The following is a 26242-nucleotide window of genomic DNA, read 5'->3' as shown; positions in this document are numbered from 1 at the left end:
ACGCTCCATCTGTCTTAGGCCTCATCAGCTTCAGTACCTCTGGTGCAGGCAAGATAATAGTAATTTAAATATAATACATTAGCCAGGGTTGGGGTTTTTTTGGGGGGAGCCTTTTTAAAAAACTTGTTGCAACAGCTCCGCTGGCTACCAGACTGTTTCTGGGCACAATTCAAAGTTCTGGTTATGACCTATAAAGAGCTACATGGCTTAGTCTGGGCTATCTGGAAGACTGTATTCTCACATACAAACCTGCCTGGAGATCTTCTGGGCAGGCCCTTTTCTCACCTCCATAACCTTCACAGGCACGTTTGGTGGAGATGTAGGGGAGGACCTTTTTGGTGGCTGCTCCCAGACTTTGGAACTTCCTCCCTAGAGAGGCCAGCACCAGACTGGCTCCCTCCTTGATGTCTTTCTGCTGGCAAATGAAGACTTTCTTGTTCCAACAGGCTTTAAGCCCTGACTAGGGTTTTTTTGGGTTTTTTTAAGGAATGGACCTTTAATAGTGCTGTGCTATTTTTATCATCTGTATTTAATAAATTTGTTTTTTAAAAAAAATTGTTACAGATTTAATGATAATGTTTTTAGTTTTTAGGGTTTTTGTATTTTACTTCTCTTGTTTTAATTTGTGTAAGCTGCCTTGAGTCCTGGTCTGGGGAAAAGGCAGGATCATAATCATAATACCCTGAATGGGTATATCATAATACCCTGAAGCAAGGGACCTTGTCAATTTCTATAAAGTCCATTAACTAGGATTAAAATGGCACAGAACAGGGGTGGATAAGCTTCAGACTCATTGCATCTCATTGAGCTCTCAGTCCTTTCACACAAAAACCCGCTCCTTAATTCTAGCAGACAAATTATTAGATGGGGGAAAGTCATTTGCTGTTGCTATTGCGAGTCAACCATGAGATTTCCCAGGAAATCCTGATCTGCCTTCTTCCCATCCCCAATATAGAATCATGAGATTCCAGAGCTGGAAGTGACCTTAGAGCTCACCTGGCCTAACCTGCCAATCAGCAGGGATGCTGTCATTGCATCCTGCTGAAGAATTTTCTTGAGGAAATAACAAATTCCTGTAGAAATGTAGATTGTGGGAAAAAACCAAGAAACAGAGAGAGCTGAAATGGACCCACCCTTCTTTCCCTAACCCACATCACTCCATGCACTGCACCGCAAAAGAAAAGGAGAAACCAGTGCAAATTAAAAACGAGAGCAACAACACACAAAAGCCACAATATTCTCAACTCAAATTTACAGCTGACTCATGACCCGCAAAAGCTGGCCTTGGAGATGATATGAGTCATGGGGGCATCCAAATAGGGAACATGCATTTTGAATGTACCCATTATTTTCCTCCCTCGCAGCCCTGCCTCACCCAGATCCTTGTTCCAGCTTTTATTGCACAGAGCTGCTCAGAGGGGGTTTGGCTTCTGCTCTCGGTCATGCTGTTGGCTGCTCTGCACTGCTGCCAATGGCTGCTGGGTGTCACTGGGGAAGTCTCCAGTAGCATTGCTGGAGCGCGGGGGGTGGGGTGGGGAGAATGACAACAGGGTCTGGGTCTTTGGAAGAAGGAGGGATGGAAAGTATGTATTTAGTTCAATTGATAGTTTTTTTTAAAAAAATCTGCCTTTTCCTCTACTGGGAAAAAGTTTTGAAAAACATATAGTGGGCCAGGGTGGGGAACCTTTCTCAGCTCGAGAGCCACATTCCCCTATGGGCAACCTTCCAGGGGCTATGTGCCTGGTGGGAGGAGCCAGAAGCAAAGGTTGGCAGAGCAACAAACATACATTTTACCTTTCCTTGTGTGGCTAGTTTCTACATACGCTCACACATCCAAATGTATCCTCCATGCATCCAGGCAAGCAGAAGGTGTAATTATAGGAAGCTGCCTTGTTGGAGCAGATTCCGCAAACGCCCACTGTCGGATTCTGCTAGCGATTGAGGGAGTCATGTTTAAGGGGGCTCCGCTTAAGGCAGAGTTTGAGAACCATGCCCAAGCTCTGAGGGACTAAGCTTTAACGCACAAGCAGCTCATCATCCAATAATAATAATAATAATAATAATAATAATAATAATAATAATTGTAGGGACTGGGAACAATGCTTGAAAAGAAAAAGCCAACAGAATATAAATAAACCACATATACAAGCTAAAGTATAATGCAATCCATCTGTTTTTCTGTAAAATCATAAACTAGTGACTGTTTAATACTGGCAGGGGAATTTCTCCCTGGCTAGTGTACATCTTGCAACATTTTTAGAAAATGCTTAGGCTTGGACTGGCAGCTCTCCAGGGACAGGGAAATCTAGAAGGGAGTGAATGCCACTTGGTGATAAGCAGAGGGCAAGACTGCACCTCTGGGAGATCACCAAAGAAAGCGGGGACTAGACAGGCCAGGAATAAATATGTTGACCAGAAAGTCTGGATAAGGCAGAGGTAGGAAACCTTTGGTCCTCCAATGCCCATCCACCCCAGTCAATGTGGCCAGTGATCAGGGATGACAAGAGATGTAGTCCAACAACATCTGAAGTGCCACAGGTTCTCCACCCTTGATTTAGATCAAACCCACTTGGCAATCCTAACCAACTGCACCCCTCTGCTTCTGGTTCACCTCTGGCTTTGCCCATGCTATCAATGTCTATCAGCCATGGTGACTATCTTTTGTTTCCACTATCAGTGTCAGAGGCAGTGAATATCAGTAGTTGGGAATCGTGAGTAGAGTGCTCTTGGACTTTGGTCCTGCTTTTGAGCTTACTAGACACATCTGGTATTTATCTGTCTATCTCTCTTGGGCAAAAGTGCAAATTCTTGAGGTCAGACAGTGCCCCAGTCATGTCTTTGCCTATCTAAGCTGGTCAATTAAAACCCAGATACAAATAATAGTAAAGATCATTCCCAGATTAAGCCCATATAGATCCTGGTTAGGAACATTCAGCTTGCAATTAATTCACTTTCTGTTGCTAAAAATAAGAGTGAGATAAACATATCCCAGCTAGATTCCCACGATATCTGGTTGCTGTCTCACACCATTTCTTTTCCCCACTGTTTCCCATCAGCTGGAAACTCTTCAGCTCCCTTAGAACTCCAGCCTCAAAAACATGTGGTGCACTGAGGGGGCAGGCAGAGTGAGAAGGAACTATAAATCACTTTGATTGTTCCAAGTAGCACAGAAATTTCAACCAGTATCACGGCCCATTGTTTGGCAGGAGCTTGCCTAACCTTTCATTCTGCAATGAGCAGAAGCTGGAGTTTTAACAAAGCCATAAGGCCTGTTAAAAGAAGCATGCCAGCCTGCACAAAAAGTCACCCATTTGTAAAACCATGAAGGCCTAGGAATAATCATCTGCAGTAATAATTCCAACAGCAACAGAAGAGTTGTACATAAGAAGATAAAAATTGTGCATGTGCATATTTTATAAAATAGTGGAGGGTAAACAGGGCAATAATGTGAATGCCATCTCCCCAAACCTGCTGCTCCCCAGATGCCAGGAGTGCCAATGACTCCAAGACCATGGGTGCCTGGGGCCGTGGGTGCCATGCAGCATACATGGCACTAGCACCAAAACTCCCTTTTCCCTCTTTCATTTCCCATCATCCTCTCATTCCACCCACCTGCTGGGATATATCTGGGATGTGGCCCAAGAGAAACAGGCTTATCATTTGCACCCTCAAAGCAGAGAGATAAAATGCTGGAGACCAAATGGAATGGAGACCAAAATGAGGCAGACCCAAGAGGAGGGATAGGCTTGCCCCCAGAGGAAATTACATCCAGTGTGGTTTGGCAGAAAACTTGAACTTGTGAAGGGTCTTGTAAGGAAGGCGGCGGCAGCGGCAGCAGCGGCAGCAGGGTCACCAGAGGGCTGGTGTGTTTAACATTATGTCCTGCCAGGTCTCTTAGGCACCCCATCACCAAGAGACAGACCAGGGGCCATGATCCATCCAGCCTGCATGAGGAGGAGCCTCCCTCCTGCTCCAAGAGACGTGCTACTCTGATCCTGTGGCTTTTCCTGGGCTTGACTTGGGTCCAATACGATACGATACGATACGATATCTTTATTGTCATTGTCCCTTGCGGAACAATGAAATTGAAAACTACATAAAACTACTACAAAACTACATAAAACATTCAAAAACCCCTAAAAACTCTAAAACCCCATTTTGAAATACACTATACTACAGAGACCCCTTATGCTGCGTTTAGAACCAGAATTGCACTAGCGTAGAAACTGTTTTTCAGGCAGCTAGTCCTGGCCTTTATAACCCTATACCTTCTTCCAGAAGGCAGAAGCTGAAAGAGATCATTTCCGGGGTGCGTACTATCATGTGCTATCTCTGCCGCTTTCTTATGGCACCTGGCAGCATAGATTTGATCTAAGGTGGGAAGAGTGCACCCAATAATTCTCTCTGCAGTCTTTACAACCCTGGATAGCATTGTTTTTTCCCTGGCCGTGCAGCTCCCAAACCACACGCACAGACCATAAGTTAGTACGCTCTCCACAGTGCAATGGTAGAATGCCATCAACAGGTCCTCTGAGAGATTGTTTTTCCGGAGAATTCTCAGAAAATATAACCTCTGCTGTGCTCTCTTCACCAAGTCTTTGCTGTTCTCTCTCCAGGTTAGGTCGTCTCTCAACTCCATTCCCAGAAATCAGGAATAAGGACAGCTGCAGCGTGAACATCAGACCAGGGATTCTCAGAGACCCCGCCCCATCATATTCTATCAGCATCTTCAGCCCTGCCTGTGTGTTTAAATCCCCAACACGATTAGAATTGCATGCAGGAGAGCAGGAGCAGGCATGCTAGCAGCAGGTCTGCTGTCACCCTCCATGAGCTGGAGGGCTGAATGTCTCCAGCGGGGAGTCTGCTCTGCTAACGTAACCTGGAGTTTAGAATCTTGGGTTTTCCATGAGTTCCATGAGTTGCAAACATTCAGTCCTCCAACTTGTGGAGGATGATGGAGGACTAGCATGCTCACCTCTGCTCTCCCATGCATGATTCCAGGTGGGTGGGGGATCTGAATACCCAAATAGGTATTTGCTTACTGCTCAATATTCATGCTTCAGTAACAGCTGAGGGTTGAATTTCCTCTTGGGAAAAGCGTTCAGGGGCCACAGGCCATGTGCACCCTATATGCAGACATCACATTCTCTTTCTCTCTCACACACACCAATTGCACACACCATTCTCTCCCCTACAACCACAGGTGCCAACTCCCCCATGAAGGGACCGGGCACCCACAAATTTTGGTGCCAGGGCCATGCACGCTGCATGGCACCCACAGTACTGGGCACCCAGAGTCGCAGGGTCAAGTTGGCACTCCTGCCTAGAACCCCCTTGTACCCATGACAGTATATTCCCTTACTAAAATTAGGCAGTTCTGGGTTTAGTGAAGACTACCCAAGAACTCCATGTACACCATTTCAAGTACCAAGGAAAAAAGACTGGATTTAATGGTGTCCATATGAGTGTCCACATGTTGCATCCAATGAATGTACAATCCTAGTACAAAACAGCAAATCAGCAAGTATCTGCTCTTTCACACAAACATGAGCTGAGCACCTGCGTAGACACTTCAGTACAACATGTGAACAAGCCTTTGGATGCCAGCAAATGCCCAATATCGCTATCCTCTGGATTCAGCCCTGCTTGTGAAATATGTGACCTTCTACAACTTCTTGAGTTTTAATCCATTTTTGATAGCATTCAATAGCTTACAGATGCTTCAGGTTACAGATGTTTCAGGTTACAGACTCCGCTAACCCAGAAATAGTACCTCGGGTTAAGAACTTTGCTTCAGGATGAGAACAGAAATCGTGCAGCAGCAGCGCAGCTGCAGCAGGAGGCCCCATTAGCTAAAGTGGTGCTTCAGGTTAAGAACAGTTTCAGGTTAAGAACAGACCTCCGGAATGAATTAAGTTCTTAACCCGAGGTACCACTGTACTAGAAATTTTCATCAAGAGGAGGAATTGAGATTTGATGTATAGCTGGGAAAGGACATCAAGCATTATTTCATTATAAACATGAGCTTGCAAAAGCTTCACAGATACAGAAGAAAATGTTTAGATTTTGTTTTCCTGGTATGTCTAATTCATTTTGTTATGAGCAATACATCCAGGTGCCTGAGAGCTGTTGCCGCCAGTTAATCTAAACAGGAGTCACACTTTCCCATTCTGTATAACAGAAGTCTCTGTTAAAGGCTGGCCTTGTTCTAAGAAACTAAGATTATTGCAAGAGAAGGCACAAACTTCTGCCCAGTTCCAAACAGTATGGCAGACTATGTGCTGCTGAAAAGTGTTAGGGATTATGGACAGGGAAAAAACCTACAACATAAAGAGTGAGCAACATGTGGCCCTTCAGCTTAAAAAAATATCCTAGAGGAAGTCATGTCTGTCTGTTTGGAATCTTGAGCAAGGTCTTTCCTGTTAGGAATGGGGTAAGGATGTACCACAATATTTTGTTGCAGTTCCCATTTGTCAACAGTATCAGCAATGATCATCCTGAATGTTCATTCCTGGCAGGATGCAGTGAAACCACTGAGCCTCTTGGGCTTGCTGATTGGAAGGTCGGTGGTTCAAATCCGCACGATGGGGTGAGCTCCCATTTCTCTGTCCCAGCTCCTGCCAACCCAGCAGCTTGAAAACATGCCAGTGCAAGTAGGTAAATAGGTACCACTGTGGCGGCAAGGTAACCGGCATTTCCGTGCGCTCTGGCACTTGTCACAGTCCTCCATGCACCAATAGCAGTTTAGTCATGCTGGCCACATGATCCAGAAGAGCTGTCTGTGAACAAACGCTGGCTCCCTCAGCCTGAAGCAAGATCCCATAGTCACCTTTGACTGGACTTCATTGTCCAGGGGTCCTTTACCCTTTACCTAGGCAGTAATCTCACTGACTTCAATTTTTCACACAGCAAGGCCAGTTTTATATCAAATTTAAATGTATGCCTTTGGGAGCAAATTTTGTAGCTTCTGCTAAATGGCTCATGGCCACAATACCTCAAGGACTGCCTCTCTCCAGGTGAACTGATCTGATATGGAGTGTTCTCCCAAAGGAGGCTTGGGGGGGATTGTTCTTACTGCATTGTGTATTTTTATATTTTTATACTGTCCTGTGATCCTTGGAAGAAGTGCAGTATAGAAATTTAATAAATAAATAAGCTACCATGGATGTCCCCTTATACCAAATAATTATTGATTCCTCCTCTACCCCGCCCCTTATGAGGAATGGTACAAAGGACTGCCTTCGATGCAGTATTTTGTAGAAGTACTGCTTACTGTTCTTGGCAAGTGGTTGAGCTGTTTGATTAAGAGCATAAGAACATAAAAAGAGCCTGCTGGATGGGCCATTGGCCCATCTAGTCCCAACATCCTGTTCTCACAGTGGCCAACCAGATGCCTACGAGAAACCTGCAAGCAGGATTTGAGCACAACAACCCTGTCCCCTCCTATGGTTTCCAGCAACTGAAATTTAGGAGCATGGCTTCCTCCTACTGTGGAGGCAGAGCATACCCATCATGGCCATCAATAGCCCTCTCCTCCACCAAAGGAGCTCCAGTGTAATGAGTTCAATTGCTTTACCGTCTTGCATACCTGAGATCACATGGAAATATTCTGAATGACCAGAAGTACGGCTGAGATCAAGGCTCACAGCAAAATCAGACCAGATCAGACCAGACTAGTGGTTGGAGTGACGGCCCTGACAAAACAATGAGTAGACTATCCTCTCCTGGCCCAGTGGTAACATTTCATTTCACCCCTCCTGGCCTGTGGTTTAAGGGAAGCCACGCCTGGAATCAATCCACTTCAGTAAGAGGATATACAGCAATGCCTGTGCAGTATTTGGAAGTCATGCCAACACTCTCCAAAAGAAGTGAGAAACACTGACTCTGTGTCACTGGTATGTGCACTGCTGGATCGAACGGCCTGGTGATATTGTATATTTTGGAAATGATGAGTGCCGTACTATGGAACATCTACGGTTGGTGCCAGAAGCCAAGTCAAACGGGTATATGGGCAACAGTCAGTCTGGCTCAGTCTCTTTTGAGGAAGAAAAGGAGAAAAGGTCACAGTTAGAGAAGGCAGCTAGATGGTGTCGGCTGGTATCCAAATCAGGAAATCTCTGTTCCAAATCTTGCCTCTGCCTTGAACTCAACAGGTGAACTTAGGCAAACAATTTATTCTCTGCCTTAATTTTGCCATCTGCAGTATGATGGATAATGACTCTTTTATGGGATTGTAGATAACAATTACCGTACAACTAAATAAATTAATAATAATAATAATAATAATAATAATAATAATTTATTTATTTATTCCCCGCCCATCTGGCTGGGTTTCCCCAGCCACTCTGGGCAGCTTCCAACAAAACACTAAAATACAATAACCTATTAAACATTAAAACCTTCCCTAAACTTTAGATGTCTTCTAAAAGTTTGGTAGTTCTTTTTCTCTTTGACATCTGGTGGGAGGGTGTTCCACAGGGTGGGCGCCACTACCGAGAAGGCCCTCTGCCCTATAACTTGGCTTCTCGTAGCGAGGGAACCGCCAGAAGGCCCTCAGCGCTGGACCTCAGTGTCCAGGCAGAACGATGGAGGTGGAGATGCTCCTTCAGGTATAGTGGACCGAGGCCGTTTAGGGCTTTAAAGGTCAGCACCAACATTTTGAATTGTGCTCGGAAACGTACTGGGAGCCAGTGTAGGTATTTCAAGGCCGGTGTTATATGGTCTTGGTGGCCACTCCCAGTTACCAGTCTAGTTGCTGCATTCTGGATTAGTTGTAGTTTCCGGGTCACCTTCAAAGGTAGCCCCATGTAGAGCGCATTGCAGTAGTCCAAGCGGGAGATAACTAGAGAATGCACCACTCTGGCAAGACAGTCCATGGGCAGGTAGAGTCTCAGCCTGCGTACCAGATGGAGCTGGTAAACAGCTGCGCTGGACACAGAATTGACCTGTGCCTCCATGGACAGCTGTGAGTCCAGAATGACTCCCAGGCTGCGCACCTGGTCCTTCAGGGGCACAGTTACCCCATTCAGGACCAGGGAGTCCTCCACACCCGCCTGCCTCCTGTCCCCCCAAAACAGTACTTCTGTCTTGTCAGGATTCAACCTCAATCTGTTAGCCGCCATCCATCCTCCAACCGCCTCCAGACACTCACACAGGACATTCACCGCCTTCACTGGTTCCAGTCTGAAAGAGAGGTAGAGCTGGCTATCATCCGCATACTGATGAACACCCAGCCCAAACCCCCTTATGATCTCTCCCAGTGTCTGCATGTAGATGTTGAAAAGCATGGGGGAGAGGACAGAACCATGAGGCAGCCCACAAGTGAGAGACCAGGGGTCTGAACACTCATCCCCCCCCCCACTTTCTGAACACGGCCCAGGAGGAAGGAGCAGAACCACTGTATAACAGTGCCCCCAGCTCCGAGCCCCTCTAGATGGTTCAGAAGGATGTTATGGTCAATGGTGTCAAACGCCGCTGAGTGATCCAGTAGACTAGGAAACAGCTCTCACCTTTGTCCCTAGCCCGCCGGAGATCATTGACCAGTGCGATCAAGGCAGTTTCAGTCCCATGATGAGGCCTGAATCCTGACTGGAAGGGATCCAAATGGTCCGCTTCTTCCAGGTGTCCGCCTCGGGCGAAGCAACCCCCGCGAAGCAACCCCTCGCTCAATCACCTTGCCCAAGAATGGAAGATTTGAGACTGGGCGGTAGTTGGCCATATTGGCACTATCTAAATATGGTTTTTAAAGAAGCAGTTTGATAACCGCCTCTTTCAGCGGGTCTGGGAATTCTCCCTCACAGAGAGAAACATTCACCACCCCACGAAGCCCATCGCCCAGCCCTTCCCGGCTAAATTTTATAACCCAGGATGGGCAAGGATCAAGGAGACAGCTGGTTGGTTTCACTCATCCAAGCAGCCTGTCCACATCCTTGGAAGTAACAGATTGGAATTGATCCCACACAACTTGAGTAGACAGGACTCTAGCACTCTCCAGCCCTGGCCCTGCTCCCACGGTGGAGTCTACCTCTTCCCGAATCTGAGCGACTTTATCTGCAAAAAAACTTTGCAAAATCATTGCAGGAGATCATGTGGCCCATATTGGGCCCCGATGTAGCAGGTGGTTCCGCTAAATTGACTGGTGCAAACTAGTGACTTCCTAAAAATCACTGCACACACACCCCCCGCCACCCACAAGCCCTGGGTTGCTGTGCGTAAGAGACCTGGTGAACAAGCAGTGGCAAGGACAGGCCCATCTGCTTCATCCAACCAAGTCTCTGTTACACATGCCAGGTTAAGTCCTCCATCCATGACCAAGTCATGGATGGCAGTGGTCTTATGAATCATTGACCTGGCATTGCACAGCAGCACCTTCAGGTCATGTGGGTATCCCTTCCTGATTCTAGTATCCATCCGGTCAGGACCAGACCTGGAGGCAGGGATAGTCCTCAGACAACGACTAAACCTGCCTCCTCTGTAATGACATGGTCTGGTCTAGGAGGAATGTAACTCCTCCTCCTACCCGTGATCACTGAGATCAGTTGTCCCAGTGCATCCCCCCTTGTGGAACATGCTCCAGCCATTTTGTTGGCTGGGACCCACTCCCCGGCAGCCCTGACCCCTCCCCTTAAGAACAAAACAAAACCTTTTTTTAAAAAACACACACAATGAAACAATAAAACAATACAAACAATAAACTGTAAAAATTACAAATACATCAAAATCAAACACCCCCCACCCCACATACAAAAAAATCAAAAGGGAAAAAGAAAATTTTAAAACATTTTAAAAAGAACTCTGCGCCCCTCCGAGTTCTCCTGGACAGCAGCAGCAGTAGCAGCAACCGTTCTTATGAGGCCTGTCAGGCCCCACCCTGGGCTAGGTGGTGAGTGACAGGAGTGGGGCCCTTAGGCACTCACGCAGGGGAATAATGGATATGAACACTTTGGACACTTGGAATCAGAGGAGTCTGGTTCATTAGAGCTAGTGGGACATAGGCACACCAACCTCAGTCTTCCCTCAAGCTGCCACTGTAGCTTACAAGCTGTGATGGCCTGGGAATCTGATTCAGAGGCTGAACCGGAGGAATCCCAGCCTGCACAGGAGTCCTCGCCTCCAGGGCCGGCTGAACTGGGGCAGGGCCTTGATTCTGAAGTGCCTGCACCTGTGCCGGATCCTCAGGAGCAGGCACCAGGTGAATCCACTCTGACTCCAGAGGTGGTTGAGGACTCAGTGCCTACAGGTGAGTCTCCCCCTGGGCTCAGTAACCCTTCAGCCTCTCCTGAACTGCAGAGGCTCAGGGCAGAGAGGCGAAGGGAACTGGTTTCTCCCAGGAGGAGTGCTCGCCTTAAGGCCAGGAGTGGCAGGTCTCCTGGGGGCTGGGACCGCCCCTGGACTTGCGGGAGCAACGTCGTTGAAGAGCTGTTTCGGCCAGCACCCAGTCCTGTTTCCCCAGAGTTCCTGTCCTTGCCCGGCTTTCCGCTGTGGACCCCGCTTCGCCCGAGGAGGACTGTCTGCTGACCCTCAACTCAGGTCCTGGACCTGGCCCCACGGTAACCTCCCCCCTGGACCAGCACACAAGCTCCTTACTTACAAGCAGTCTAGGGGATGACACTGGCTCTCAGTTTCCTCCTTAGTTTCTGTTACCTTTGCAGAACTGAGCAGGAAGGAGGGGGGAGGCAAGACTAGGCTCTGCCCATCATTGTCTCTGGTTCTCCTAGCCATTGGCTCTGGCGCCACCTACTGTTGGCCTCCCTGCCTTTTACCCTACCAGTCCTAATGAGCACCAGTCTCCACTGCTTGAAATAGCCAGACAAATGATTAAATATTTCTCAACCAGATTAATCTATTGCAGGGGTAGGAGACTTGTAGCCCTCAAGATGTTGCTGGACTTCAACTACCATCATCTTTGAGAATGGTTATGCAGGCTAGGGCTGATGGGAGTTAGAGTACAACAACATCTGGAGGGCCAGAGGTTCCCCATTCCTGGAATTCTGAGAGGTATCAAAGCTGGTGACAAGCATTCAAGATTCCAAGGAATCTCATGAAGACCAAGGAACCCGCCCATGAATTAATATGAGGATTGCTCCTCCAAGTTTAAATGAACTTAAAAGTTCAGGTGATGGAGAAAGGGGAAGAATGTGAATTTTGTAAAAATTGCATGCCATTTTAAAAAATATTTGTGAAAAACAAAAAACAATTTCTTAAGTATTTGTTCTCATTAGAATATCTACTGTTGACCCACAAGAAACTGAGCACTTAAAACTTGATATTTGTCAGAAGCTTATGGCTTCTGTTTCTAGAGTGGCAAATTCTTGCAATTTATTGAAAACCTTTAGAGAAGCCATGGGTGGATTGAGGAGCAGCTATATGGTGTGGGCAGTGTGAGCCACAGGATTTTCTGGGCTCAGTAGAAAGAACTTTGACTCTCCTTTTCCCTCAGAGTTTCCATGAACTCGGAACAAAACCTCACACACAGAGATGGGTGGTTGCCAAGTGAGCATCACACAAACTGTACCTTGACACTGAATTTCAATTCTGTTTCCCTGACTGTGGTAAATTTTGAGATGGAGAATGAGGATAAAACTGCATGTGATGCAGTAATTCAATGACTGGAAGCACTGATGCCCTTTTGTCTAACAAAAAAGCAGCTCTGGGGTCAATTTAGAGCTACCATGTTGTGGGGAGGGAGAGGGGTCCTAATCCTGTGTCCGCTTGCTGATTCCAAGACTTAAATTGCCCTTGGAAACTGTAAGCAGTTCTCAAGTTTCCCTCTTCATCAGTCATGGCAGGGATGGGCAAATCTCAGACCTGGAGGTCAAATGTGGCCTTCCAGGCTTCTCAATGTGGCCCTCAGGACTCTCCAAAGGCCATACTCTTCACTGCCACCAGCCTGTGCCCACATCAAGTAATCCCCCCTTCGGCTGGAATGTGTCATTGAATTGTGATGTTGCCTCTTGCATGTGTGTGTAGAAACCCCTTGTGTGAGAGTAGAATCTAACCTAATGTACAAGGGGAAAAGCCACTTCCATGAGTCCATTCACTTTTTGGCCACATTCATAAGGCATATTTAAGGCCCTATGATACCACTTTAAACAGCCATGGCTTAGGGAGCTGTAGTTTGTTAAGGGTGCTGATAAGTGTTTGGATATCGCTTTTCACCTAGAATCATAGAATCATAGAGTTGGAAGAGACCACAAGGGCCATCGAGTCCAACCCCCTGCCAAGCAAGAAACACCATCAGAGCACTCCTGACATATGGTTGTCAAGCCTCTGCTTAAAGACCTCCAAAGAAGGAGACTCCACCACACTCCTTGGCAGCAAATTCCACTGTCGAACAGCTCTTACTGTCAGGAAGTTCTTCCTAATGTTTAGGTGGAATCTTCTTTCTTGTAGTTTGGAGCCATTGCTCCGTGTCCGCTTCTCTGGAGCACCAGAAAACAACCTTTCTCCCTCCTCTATGTGACATCCTTTTATATATTTGAACATGGCTATCATATCACCCCTGCCAGTGGTTCTGAGATCACATCTGCCAGTTCTTTTAATACTCTTGGATGCAGTTCATCTGGCCCTGGAGACTTGAATACATCTAAACTAGCCAAGTATTCTTGTACTATCTCCTTAGTTATTCTGGCCTGTGTTTCCTCTGCTGAATCATTTGCTCCAAATTCTTCAGGTCGGGCATTGTTTTCTTTATCGGAGAAGACTGAGGCAAAGAAGGCATTGAGGATTTCAGCCCTTTCTGTGTCCCCTGTTTGCATTTCACCATCTTCTCCTCCGAGTGACCCCACTGTTTCTTTGTTCTTCCTTTTGCTACGAACATACCCATAAAAGCTTTTTTTGTTGCTTTTAACCTCTCTAGCAAGCCTGAGTTCATTCTGTGCTTTAGCTTTTCTGACTTTGTGTCTACACGTGCTGGCTATTTGTTTGAATTCCTCTTTGGTGGTTTCCCCCCTTTTCCATTTTTTGTACACATCCTTTTTTAATCTTAACTCAGTTAAAAGTTCTTTAGATAGCCACCCTGGCTTCTTTAGGAACCTTCCATGTTTCCGTCTCATTGGTATTGCCTGAAGTTGTGCTTTTACTATCTCCCTCTTAACAAACTCCCAGCCATCATGAACTCCCTTTCCTTTTAGTATTACTGTCCATGGGATCTCACCCAGCACTTCCCTAAGTTTTATGAAGTCGGCTTTCTTAAAGTCAAGAAATTGAGTCCTAGTATGCTTGGCTGCTCCTTTCCGCTGTATAGTAAACTTCAGAAGAGCATGATCACTCGCGCCTAATGATCCTTCCACTTCTACCCCACTAACCAGGTCATCAACATTGGTTAGGACCAGATCTAAAATGGCTGTTCCTCTTGTTGCTTCTCCCACTTTCTGGACAATGAAGTTGTCTGCAAGGCCAGTGAGGAATCTGTTTGACCTTATGCTCTCGGCTGAGTTTGACATCCAACAAATATCCGGGTAACTGAAGTCCCCCATTACTACTATCTGTACCTCCCAGATCTACAATTTCCATAGTTCCTCATGAAGAGGGATTGATTGTTAAACCACTCTGGGAACTTTAAATGTTTGGGGTGAATGTGACCTTTGCCTCTGGTCCAGTCCATCGCTGATATGTGTCCACAGAAGGTCCCAGAAGGTTGCTTACAAGAGAATGTGGCCTTTGGGCTGAAAACGTTTCCTCATCTCTGACTTATAGTAGCCTTTTATGTGTGTGGAGGGATTTGGATGGGGGACGTGGTGCAGGAGCAAAGAGAGAGACTCTGTCTACACACAATGCCAGTGCTAGTCATGCCCCACTTTGCCTCTGCAGCTGGGTTTTGTGAAATAAAATGACATAAATATCTACAATACTGGAACTTCAGCGTCACACACAGTGTGACCTGCATGTGTGAATATTGAGAGGGACATTTTTAGTATTCATCAGATCATTTTTCAACACACGGTGTAAAGGGCAATGAGTATCAAACTCTGGTCAAAGGGGTTAAATTCTTCAAATAATCAGCCACAAATAGCACTTGAAAAAATTAGTGCTTCTGAAGCCTCACTCCAAGAAGATGGTGGTGGTCTAGGATCTCCAAAACTCACTAAGCAACAGGTCCTATGATTCCTGGGGGAAGTTATGGCAGTTCAAAGGGTGTAACACCTCTGCCCCCAACATATGCTTTCAGTGGAGATAAAGCCTTTGCCCTCCTCTGTCTGTGTTCAGCTGGGAAGAAGAATCCTCTGCCCCAGTTAGGACAAAGCATGGGGAAACTGGCAGACCACACATTGGCGGAAGGATGGTGACTGGGTGGGGAAATCTGAGCCAGCCTTCCCCAACCTCGTGCCCTCCAAATACAGCCAGAATGGGGCTGATGGGAGTTGTATTGCAGAACATCTGCATTGTGTTCCAAAACAGTTTGGGGAAGGCTGATCCAAATGCTTCCTTGCTCTCGTCCTTGAGCCAGACCTGATAGAACCATTCACAATTTCAACCTTAAGCAAAGTAGTAGCAGGAACAACTTGTGCTATCACAGAAGTTGCCAAAAAGGGGGGAAGAAGTCTCTACTGAGAATCAAACTCCTTTTTAGAGATCAGAGAGGGGATGGGAAGAGTGGGTCTCCCTTCCTTCTGCACCACTGGAACAGCAATCCAGGTAAATGGGTGGAAGAAAGGGGGAGGGAGAGAGGAAGGCAGGCAATCAAGTGGAAAGGGAAAATTCTGATCACACCTTGTGCTGAACCCACTCTAATGTAATTGTGAGTGCATCATCAGCGGAGCATGGCAGATTCTGAACTGGACTCAGAATCAACTGAGGCATGTGTAGTGTAGTGGTTAGAGTGCTGGACTAGGACCTGGGTGGCCTGGGTTCAAATCCTTGCTCAGACATGAAGCTTATTGGGCCATTCGCTGTCTCTCAGCTGAATCTGCCGCAGAGGGTTGTTATGAGGCTAAAACAGGGGGAGAGAGAACAAGTTATTCCACTTAGAGTTCCTTGGAGAAAAGGTGGGATATAAATGCAGGAAAAAGTAGATCGTTTTCCAGAAATTCCAGGCATGGAAAGGTGAACTCTCCTTGATCCTTGCCCATCCTGGCTTATAAAAGCTAGCCAGGAAGAGCTGGGTGACGGGCTTCACGGGGTGGTGAATGCTTCTCTCTGTGAGGGAGCCTTCCCAGACCTCCTGAAAGAGGCAGTCATTAAACCGCTTCTTAAAAAAACAACTCTAGACCCGGCCAATATGGCCAACTATCGCCCAGTCTCAAATCTTCCATTCTTGGGCAAGGTGATTGAGCGAGTGGTTGCTGAACAACTCCAGGCACGCCTGAAAGAAGCGGACCGTTTGGATCCATCCCCTCCAGTCGGACTAGAGGGGCTCGGAGCTGGGGGCACTGTTATACAGTGGTTCCATGCCTGCCTCCTGGGCTGTGTCCAGAAAGTGGTGTTGGGGATGCGTGTTCAGACCCCTGGGCTCTCACTTGAGGAGTGCCTCAGGATTCTGTCCTCTTCCCCCCCCCCCATGCTTTTCAACATCTACATGCAGCCACTGGGAGAGATCATCAGGGGGTTTGTATTGGGTGTTCATCAACATGCGGATGATACCCAGCTCTACTTCTCTTTCAAATAAGAACGAGTGACGGTGGTGAAGTCCTGTGTGAGTGTCTGGAGGCAGTTGGAGGATGGATGGCAGCTAACAGATTGAGGTTGAATCCTGACAAGACAGAAGTACTGTTTTGGGGGGACAGGAGGCATGCAGGTGCGGAGGACTCCCTGGTCCTGAATGGGGTAACTGTGCCCCTGAAGGACCAGGTGCGCAGCCTGGGAGTCATTCTGGACTCACAGCTGTCCATGGAGGCGCAGGTCAATTCTGTGTCCAGCGCAGCTGTTTACCAGCTCCATCTGGTACGCAGGCTAAGACCCTACCTGCCCGTGGACTGTCTCGCCAGAGTGGTGCATGCTCTAGTTATCTCCCGCTTGGACTACTGCAATGCGCTCTACGTGGGGCTACCTTTGAAGGTGACCCAGAAACTTCAACTAATCCAGAATGCAGCAACTAGACTGGTAACTGGGAGTGGCCGCTGGGACCAGTTTTGAAAGACCTACATTGGCTCCCAGTACGTTTCCGAGCACTATTCAAAGTGTTGGTGCTGACCTTTAAAGCCCTAAACGGCCTCGGCCCAATATACCGAAGGAATGTCTCCACCCCCATCCTTCTGCCCGGACACTGAGGTCTAGCGCCGAGGGCCTTCTGGCAGTTCCCTCACTGTGAGAAGCCAAGTTACCGGGAACCAAGCAGAGGGCCTTCTCGGTAGTGGCACCCACCCTGTAGAATGCCCTCCCACGAGATGTCAAAGAGAAGAACAACTACCAGACTTTTAGAAGATATCTGAAGGCAGCCCTCTGTACGGAAGCATTTAATGTTTAACAGACTACTGTATTTTAATACTTTGTTGGAAGCCACCCAGAGTGGTTGGGGAAACCCAGCCAGATGGGTGGGGTATAAATAAAAAAATATTATTATTAAATTATTACTATTTCTAAGTCATACGTTGTGCGTGGGTGTGGCCACTGGCAGAGGAATGGGGGGTGGGGGAGCGCACTGCCCCCAGCACCATCGGGGAGGGGGGTACCATCGCAGCCACCCTCCAGACATGCGCCGCGCACCCCCCCCACTGGCAGAGGAACAGGGGCGGGGAAGAACATCACCCCCAGCACCATTGGGGGTGCCATCACGGCCGCCCCCAACACGCACCACACACACCCCACCGCACCAGGCGCCACGCCCCCAGGACACATGCCACGCCCCCGGGCTGCACACCACACCCCGCTGGCGACGTGCTGCAAGCCATGCCCCCACCTGCTCTCCGCTCCCAGTGCCGGAGCATGCAGTTTTGTTACTGTTCCCCACCGCGCTGGGCGCCATGCCCCCAGGATGCACGTCAGCCACACCCCCAGCGGTGCCGGGGCATACAGCTTAATCACTGGGTGTGGCCATAGTCAGTGGTAGGACACCTGCTTTGCATGCAGGAAGATGGTTCAATCCCTGATAATCTTCTGGAAGGGCTGGGGAAAAAATCCTGTCGGAAAGCCTGGAAAGACACTGCCAGCCAGTGTTGGCAACAATGAACTTGATGGTCTGAGTCAGTATAAAACAGGTTTAGGTGGGTGGGTGCAGAGAGAGAGGGAGAGAGTGTGAGAGCCTGCATTATGGGCAACAGGTGGAGAGTATGAAAGCCAAAGCTATATTTAAGGAAAGGCGCTGCTGAGACTGTCTGAAAGGACCCAGAACCACAAGGACATGTCATGCTGCTTCCAAGATGGATGAGGTTGCATCTTCTCTTGGTTGTAGCTGCCCTGGCAAAGTCAGAGGAGAGGATGGAAGAGAAACGAGGACAGTAAAAGGGAGGCAACGGGACAGCCATATGCCAGCAGTGCCAAGTTATGCAAACTGTCATATGGGAAATCATGGGCACTGCACTTTGGAAATTGTTTGGCATTATATGTCCCTGTTTGCCTACTGTCTTGCAATAACCCGCACAGAAGGAACATGGGTGTGTTCAGTCTGTTTGTTTCCATCCTGCCCCAGCAGGGTGCTACCACCTCATCTCATTTAAAAAAACCCGCAACATTACTTCTTTTTAAGCATGTGCAAGAAGACATCTATTTCTGATGTATAGGCTCCAAGTGCCGTTGCTTATGTAGCCTAAATAGCACCACCCACACAGAACAGGCAGGTATGAACAGGCTGGACTTTCCAGAAATACCCAAAACTATTTTGAAAATTGTAAAGATGAAAGAAAGGGGAAAAAAGAAAAAGAAAAAAGGGGGGAAAGAACATTATACTTCTGAGCAGCTGCTTGAACACAGGGGATTGTTCTGAGTACCAGAACTAAGCAGAGCTCATAGGAATTCAAGGAGAGTCCTGCAGAATCAAGCCCAGTTGTTGTTGTTGTTGTTGTTGTTGTTGTTGTTGTCATCCCATCTTTCTCCCTGACAGGGACTCAGGCAATCATTAAAAACAATTAAACATTAGCAGACTCTCTCAATCTAGCTATGCAGATCATTCCAATAAAAACATCACAGCACCAGCCCTTTCCTTAAAAACGTTCAGTTCTCCAAAGCATACACCAGCTGGCAGAAAGACAACAAGCGGGGGGAGCAGTCTAACTTCTCTAGGAAGGAAGTTCCAAAGTTTGGGAGCAGCCCCTGGAAAGGCCCTCTCCTGTATCCGTAAAAAGCATTATTGTGAGGGTGGCAGGACCGAGAAAAGGCTCCTTTAAGCCCAGCATCCTGTCCTCACAGTGGCCAACCCATGAGAAGCATGCAAGCAGGACCCGAGTGTAAGAGCAATTCTACCCCCCAGCAGCGGAGGTAAAACATAGAGGTAATTTTAATCTGTTTAAGTATTTTAAGTTTTGTAAGCTGGAAAGTAGGGTTGTACATTTTTCTTGATTTTACGGCTTTACCTTTTGTAAACCACTTTGAGGTCTTTTTTACAATCAAGAGATGTATACATCTAAATAAATAAATAAATAAATAAATAAATAAATAAATAAATAAATGAGTTGGTAGCCATTGATATCCTTCTCTTCCATGAATTTGCCTAAACCTATCCTAAAGCCTCCCCCACCCCTGAAAAGCAGTGCACGCAACCTATTCTGCTTAGCTTGTCACATATAAGGGATAGATGGAATAAGCTCTTTACCATCTAAGGCAGGTTCCTCATAATAAGCTCACAGAGCTTAATGAGGCTATATGATAGGTAGTTTGGTACAAAACTCTCAGAGTCTGCAAAAATCAGAGATTGGAGATAGCTTATGTATATTTGGAATACTTTTTAGATTCAAGCTAGGAGCCTGTAACAAATAACATGAGTGCTCAATTCAAAACTTGTCCCCCTCCCTGGTTTTGGTCCTTGTTGCTTTCTAACAGTTGCAATAATCCAGTGACAGTAAAAGTCACAAAGGGGAGAATTTCTGTGACAGAGGCTTCTCCAGTCTGGTGTCATCCTGATGTTGTTGGACTACAATTCCCATCAGCTGTAGCCAGCTTGGTCAGGGATTATGACTTACGGTCTTCAAACAAAAACATCTTGAAGGTCCCAGGCCACAGAGAGGTTAGGCTGGCCTCAACTAGAGCCAGGGCTTTTTCGGCTGTGGCTCTGATCTGGTGGAACGCTCTCTCACAAGAGACTAGGGCCCTGCAGGACTTGACATCTTTCCGCAGGGCCTGGAAGACAGAGATGTTCCACCAGGCCTTTGGCTAGGGCACAGCCTGACTCCCTCCTTTGGCAATCCTCACAGAACTCTAGCCCAATGGTTGCCATTAATCTGATTGGAATTAATTTTATAATGAAATGATTTTAGAATGTTTTATCATTTTACTGTTGATAGCCACTCTGAGCCCGGCTTCGGCTGGGGAGGGCGGGATATAAATAAAAATTATTATTATTATTATTATTATTATTATTATTATTATTATTATTAAAATTGTAGTTCAGAAAGCCAGGAGGGCACCAGGTTGGTGCAGCTACTCTAGAACTACCCTTGGCCGGGGTGGCCAAGATGATGTCCTTTAGATGTCCTGGAGTACAAGTCTCACTGTCTATTGGCCTTGCTGGCAGGGGCTGATGGGAATTGTAGTCCAGTGGCTTCTGAAGGTCACCATGCTGGCTATTCCTGATGTATACTTGGCAATCACTCCTTTGGGCCATCTTGTCTCAACCAACTTCCGCAACATTGCTCCTCCTGACCTGAAGCCTTGTGAAGTTCTTTTCCTCTTAGATTAACCTCTTCTTGACTAAAATGTCTGTCTTCTCTATCTTTTGCCTCAAGTAACATACCATTAGGGACGCGGGTGGCGCTGTGGGTAAAAGCCTCAGCGCCTAGGGCTTGCCGATCGAAAGGTCGGCGGTTCGAATCTCCGCGGCGGGGTGCGCTCCCGTTGCTTGGTCCCAGCGCCTGCCAACCTAGCAGTTCAAAAGCACCCTCGGGTGCAAGTAGATAAATAGGGACCGCTTTCTAGCGGGAAGGTAAACGGCGTTTCCGTGTGCAGCTCTGGCTCGCCAGAGCAGCGATGTCACACTGGCCACGTGACCCGGAAGTGTCTTCGGACAGCGCTGGCCCCTGGCCTCTTGAGTGAGATGGGCGCACAACCCCAGAGTCTGGCAAGACTGGCCCGTACGGGCAGGGGTACCTTTACCTTTACTTTAACATACCATTCCTTCAATTTCTGTTCTCTCCTTGCCTCTGGACTTCCCATGTCATAGAGGCATAGAAGCATAGTGCTAGAAGGCTCCCTGAGGGCCCTCTAGTCCAGCCCCCTGCAAAGCAGGAATCTCAACTAAATCCTTTTGCTTCTCTGATTCCCAGGGATTTCTTTCAAGTCCTCAGGCTGCTTAAAGAAATTCATGTGAGGTTTTAATCTCAACCACACTAACAACTTCCCTTGTCCTCACAGAGACTGTTGCTCTGCTCCCCAAGCAATCAAACATTCCAGTCCCATCTCAGTCAATTAATATCAAACATTTCACTGCCACTAGTACAATGTGTTAAGAATGTACCATATTTTTCCATGTATGATGCCCCCATGTATAAGACGACCCCTATTTTTCTTGAACCTTAAATTAAGAAATCAATATTTTAAACATCAAACAGAATGACTTTGAAGTAGCAACCCCAAGATCGCCCAAAGTCATTGCCTTTTTGGGGGAGATCGCTGCCCTCCAGCCCCCATGCCACCCTGCACCCCGTACTGTATATTAGAACATCAGCTGGTCACCCTGTAATGGTTCACTGAAGTCCACACACTGGTTTATGGAAGTGAATTGGCAGTTCCGACAGCTTCTTCACAGCAGCCACGGGAATGTAACAATATTTAGCAAATCTAACAATATTTAGCAAAAAACATTGTCTTATACATGGAAAAACCCAGGACCCACTCTTAACCCACACATGCATCTGGGGAGCCATTTCTTAATCTTTTACCAATGGTGCCTCTGCTGTCACCCAGCATGAATCAGGCCACGACCCACTAGTCCATCCCGACCCACCAGTTGAAGACCAGTGATACAGATAGATTTAATTGATTCCTCCGATGCAAAAGATGCATATGGGTCATTGCCAAAGAGTCACTACTTCTATAAAAGAGAAGAAAGAACATGTGGCCATTGGGAATTCATAGTGCCACAACCATCAGAAATCCCACACAGCCTTTAGGTACTGGCCACACCCTTTAACTTTCCTCTGCACAACCACAATGTGCACGAACATGCTCCTTTTAAAGTCCCGACATCCATTGGGAGTCCTGCACTGGATCCACACTGGAGAACTAGGTTCTGTAACTCATAGCACAATTCAGATTTCTGGGTAACTAGTGTAAGAGTTTTTCGCTGGAGCCTGCAAGCCATAATCAGCTCCAAACATCAAGTCATTCAGAAGCAAGGCTCCTGTGTGTGAAAGCCCTACACAAAATGCACACTGCTGGCACTGTTCATTTGCTACCACCAACCATTTATGGGTGGCTCTGGTGGCTTTTAGTCTGCAAAAAAGGGTAAAGCTCCAAGCTGACCCTCAGCAGGAAAAGATGCTTGGGAGTTTTGCACTCTGATTGGTCTCTCTGTAGGAAGATCTCGAAAAGATGCTGCTGCTCCATCTAGTCCCATCTCTTGGTAGGCATATCTTGCCTTTGAGGTTGACTTTTCCTTCCTATCTCATGAGCAGACAGCTAAGTACACCCAGGTACAGCTCAACCTAATGTGTTCAACCAGTGAGGCTGTTGCACAGCTTCACATGCAATCAGCTTGCTATTATTGTAAAATTTCTTAGGGCAACTTCTTCAGGATCAAACATAGCCAATTCAACAGACACAAACAGGTTTACCAAAGGGTATGGCTCCGGCAGATAACTCATCTCATCCATCAAAAGAAGCTGCACCTTCAAGGACGGTGCCTACTGTCTCTCACTCTGACAACCCCACATTGAAGCATTTCTCATGTCTTATTCAGATCATCTCCAAAACCAAACCCTGACCCAAACGCTTGAATAATAGAGGCTCTGGAAGTTGTGACTGAGACCTGTCAATGACTTCTCTGTCTGCTTTCCTAACACAACTCCTAAACACATTCCTTCACTGATCCTGTGGCTTTAGGACAAAACTACATGCTGCAGCAATCCACTGAGAGTCCTTTTGCATGCATACTTGTTATCCATGCGTCTCAGTGACAAATGCTCCATATACACCCCCCCCCAGACAAACATTTTCTCCCGAAAAAGTGGCTGAAACTTTGGAAGGAGAAGAGATTGGGGCTTACCTCCAGACTCTGGGTTTGCATGGAGTGGCAGTGTATGTAGCAGAAGCTGGAACATGGGCAGAAGCACAGGCACCACTGAAGGAAGGCTGGACCTCATGGTATTGCCTGGAATGGGCCAGAGAGTGGCACTCAGACCATTCCCTGGACACTGAGCAACAAGCACGCAAAGGAGGCACAAGCTACAGACACAGGCTGTCTGTTTTCAATTGAAGGTTCGGCTACTACTATATTTAATAAGCTTGCAGCTGAGGGAGGGATGTTCTGAAGTTCCCCACCAGTCAGAAACAGGGCTGGGTTAAAACAGATACCTCTCATGTTACAAGTCAGTTCCCCTTCTTAAAGGGCTAGTTCTTCCCCCTCCCCATTTCCTCTTTTAGAAACTCTTTGAATATCTCCTCCTTCGCCTCCTTCCCTCTCTGTCATAACTTTTTGGGAACTGGCCAGGCTTTCAGCTCTTTGTTTTTCGGTATGGTTCTTTCTGACATGGCTGTGTGAAGGAACTCAGGGAGGTTGTTGGAGGCTACAGAGAGATGGTGTTTGTCTATACATAAAGATAGGGCTGGCCCAATAAGTTTTGCTCCCTGAATCAAAGGGCATGGTGTACCATGGGACTGGCAGTTGAATCTTACATGAATGCTGGTGATGGGAGAGCACCCTCTACTTCACCAGAGTCAGCAGTTAACAGTTAACTTTGTGGGAGCCAGGAGAGGCTATGTAGCATGGACAGCTCTGTCCTCCAACGGATGGGAATAGTCAGGTAGCTTAGGATGTACTGCCAAGAGCCTACTGCCCCTGCCTTTGCCCCTTAGCACCTGCCACCTGAGGTGGTTGCCTGACCTTGTTTAACAGTAGAGCTGACTTTGCTTAAAGACTTCGGTGGCCAGATTGCAAACTATGGGAACACAGGAAGCTACCTTAGTCAGACCAACAGTCCACCTAGCTCAGTGCTGTCTGTTGACTGTCAGTGGCTTGCTAGGATTGCAGTGTGGTGCCTGGAGCTGCTGGGACTCTGTATGCAAGGCAGATGCTCTACCACTGTGCTACAGCCCTGCTGGTTTCCTTTAAAATGATGAGACATTCCAACCAGTGACTAGTCAGAGGCTACTTTCTTTTAAATGGAGGCAGATTCAATAATTATGGGAACCCCCACATTGCAATCTGCAATGGTACTGAAACAAGTTTAGCCCCTCATCTGAGTCAGATGCTTGTGTTCCTATCTGTTCCTCAAGAACTAGACTTTAGAAAACATCCTTTTCCTATAAATGAAGATGTACACGTTCCTGTTGTGGAACTATTGTTGATATGCTGTTCTTTATGGGTGTTTCTAAAAGACATGGCGAATCTGGTAATGAGATCAGGTTCCACAGTGGCAGCAGTGGCAGTAGTTGCTGGAGTGGTAACTGTGGTCCTTGCTAGAAAAATAGCAAAAAAAATAAAAATAAAGCTTGCCTCATTCCGTGTCAAACCATTTGTGAATTTGGCTCAGTCTTGTCTGCGCTGTCTGACAGCAGCTCTCCAGGATTCTTAGCCAGAGAACATTCCCAGCCCTACCTGGGAATGCTCAGGATTGAACCTGGGACTAGTCTGCATGCAGCACAGATACTCTATCACTAAGCTATGTCCCTTTCCCCTTTAAGGCAACTGTTTGCATATTGGGGCCACATAACCATCCTGTTACTTAAGGTGCAAATAACTAGACAACACCCAGCATATTGGTTTGAGATCAAATAAGGCCACAACTTTATTGCTTACAGATGTGAAGGTTTGGCCATTGGCATTGTGGTAAGCAACTTCGAATGTCACTCCTTCCTGTCGACTGGGGGTGTTTCTGTTATGTAGTAGCTTGGATCCTAGAACAATAGGCAAGTAGGATCCTAGAATGCAACAACTGATTGGCTTGCAGGAAAAGACCAATCAGGCTCCAGGAGGGAAGCAGAATCAGCCAATCAGACGGAACTCATTGTGTAAATAATGTATATAAAAGCCTGAGGTTTGGGGGGCAGTTCAATCACTGTTTTACAAGCTGCAATAAAGAGCATGGAATCACTACAGGACTCCGAGTATATTTCAGTTTCTAAGGGTGAAGCCAGTGGGTGGCGGATGCCCTATATCCTACGTCAAATTGGGCTGTCCCCAAGTGGTCTCCATTGGAGGTATGGTATGGCCCTAGCCCCGAGCTGGGCATCAGACAGGAGCCACTTCTCCCAGATCCTTTTAACAGGATACCCTTACCTGTGGAGAGGCAGGCAGAGGCTACAACCTGCCCTCCAACCTAGACTAGGCTTACCCAATGTCTATCCGCCTTACAAGGTTGTGACAGTTGCTATGAGGTAGGTGAAAATCCAAATGGTGGGACCAATTTGCCAGATGAGAAAAAAATCCTGATCAGCCCCCAAAATACAGCAAAGGACATTGTCCACAGCAAGGTCATTCCATCCACAAAACCTTAATCTGAGGGAGGGAGGGTGGATGGGAGAACTGAAATGGTGAGAGAGAGACTGAAAGGCCCAGGAGGCCAGGAATTTATCCTTGCCCTGGGCGTGGGGCCAAGCACAGATATTGGTCAGTTGGCCCTGCATTCAGGGGAACGCCCTTTAATTCCGATTTAGCCCAAAGGAGGCCCAGACCCACCCACAAATCTGCCCACCAGAGAAGGGGTGAATAGACTTAATGAAAGCAACATCAGTGAAAAGAACTAGATGTGTAGTGTATTAAGGGAAATATTCTAAAAGATGCACAATGGAGTTTTTTTTCTCAAATGAAAAGCAATATGCGGTATTTTGAAAAGGAGAGATATATGCAAAGGGAGGCAGTGGAAACTCACCTCATGCAAATGGAGCGTGCAGGGTCAAACATTGAAATCTGTGAAATTTGGCTCCATTTTAGTTTTCCAAGGGGTTGTTTGGGCATAGTCCCTGGATACCTTTGTATGCACAGTTTCAGGGGATCAGA

The 26242-nt window shown here is 47.1% G+C and overlaps 1 protein-coding gene across 1 annotated transcript in view; it reads right to left on the bottom strand.

The window, feature by feature from the left end:
* Positions 1–23601, bottom strand: part of CSPG4 (chondroitin sulfate proteoglycan 4) — a 113835-nt gene extending 90234 nt beyond the window's left edge. Inside the window, exon 1 of the mRNA XM_083712143.1 lies at positions 23291–23601. Within this exon, the coding sequence (XP_083568269.1) occupies positions 23291–23387 (97 nt within the window). The 5' untranslated portion in view covers positions 23388–23601. The remainder of the gene's footprint in view (positions 1–23290) is intronic.
* Positions 23602–26242: the final 2641 nt, after the last annotated feature.

Source organism: Podarcis gaigeae, assembly GCF_964106915.1.
Source record: "Podarcis gaigeae genome assembly, chromosome: 14".
NCBI classification, from domain to species: domain Eukaryota; kingdom Metazoa; phylum Chordata; class Lepidosauria; order Squamata; family Lacertidae; genus Podarcis; species Podarcis gaigeae.
The sequence above is the reverse complement of the archived record's forward strand: the minus strand, read 5'-3'. Positions and strand labels throughout refer to the sequence as shown.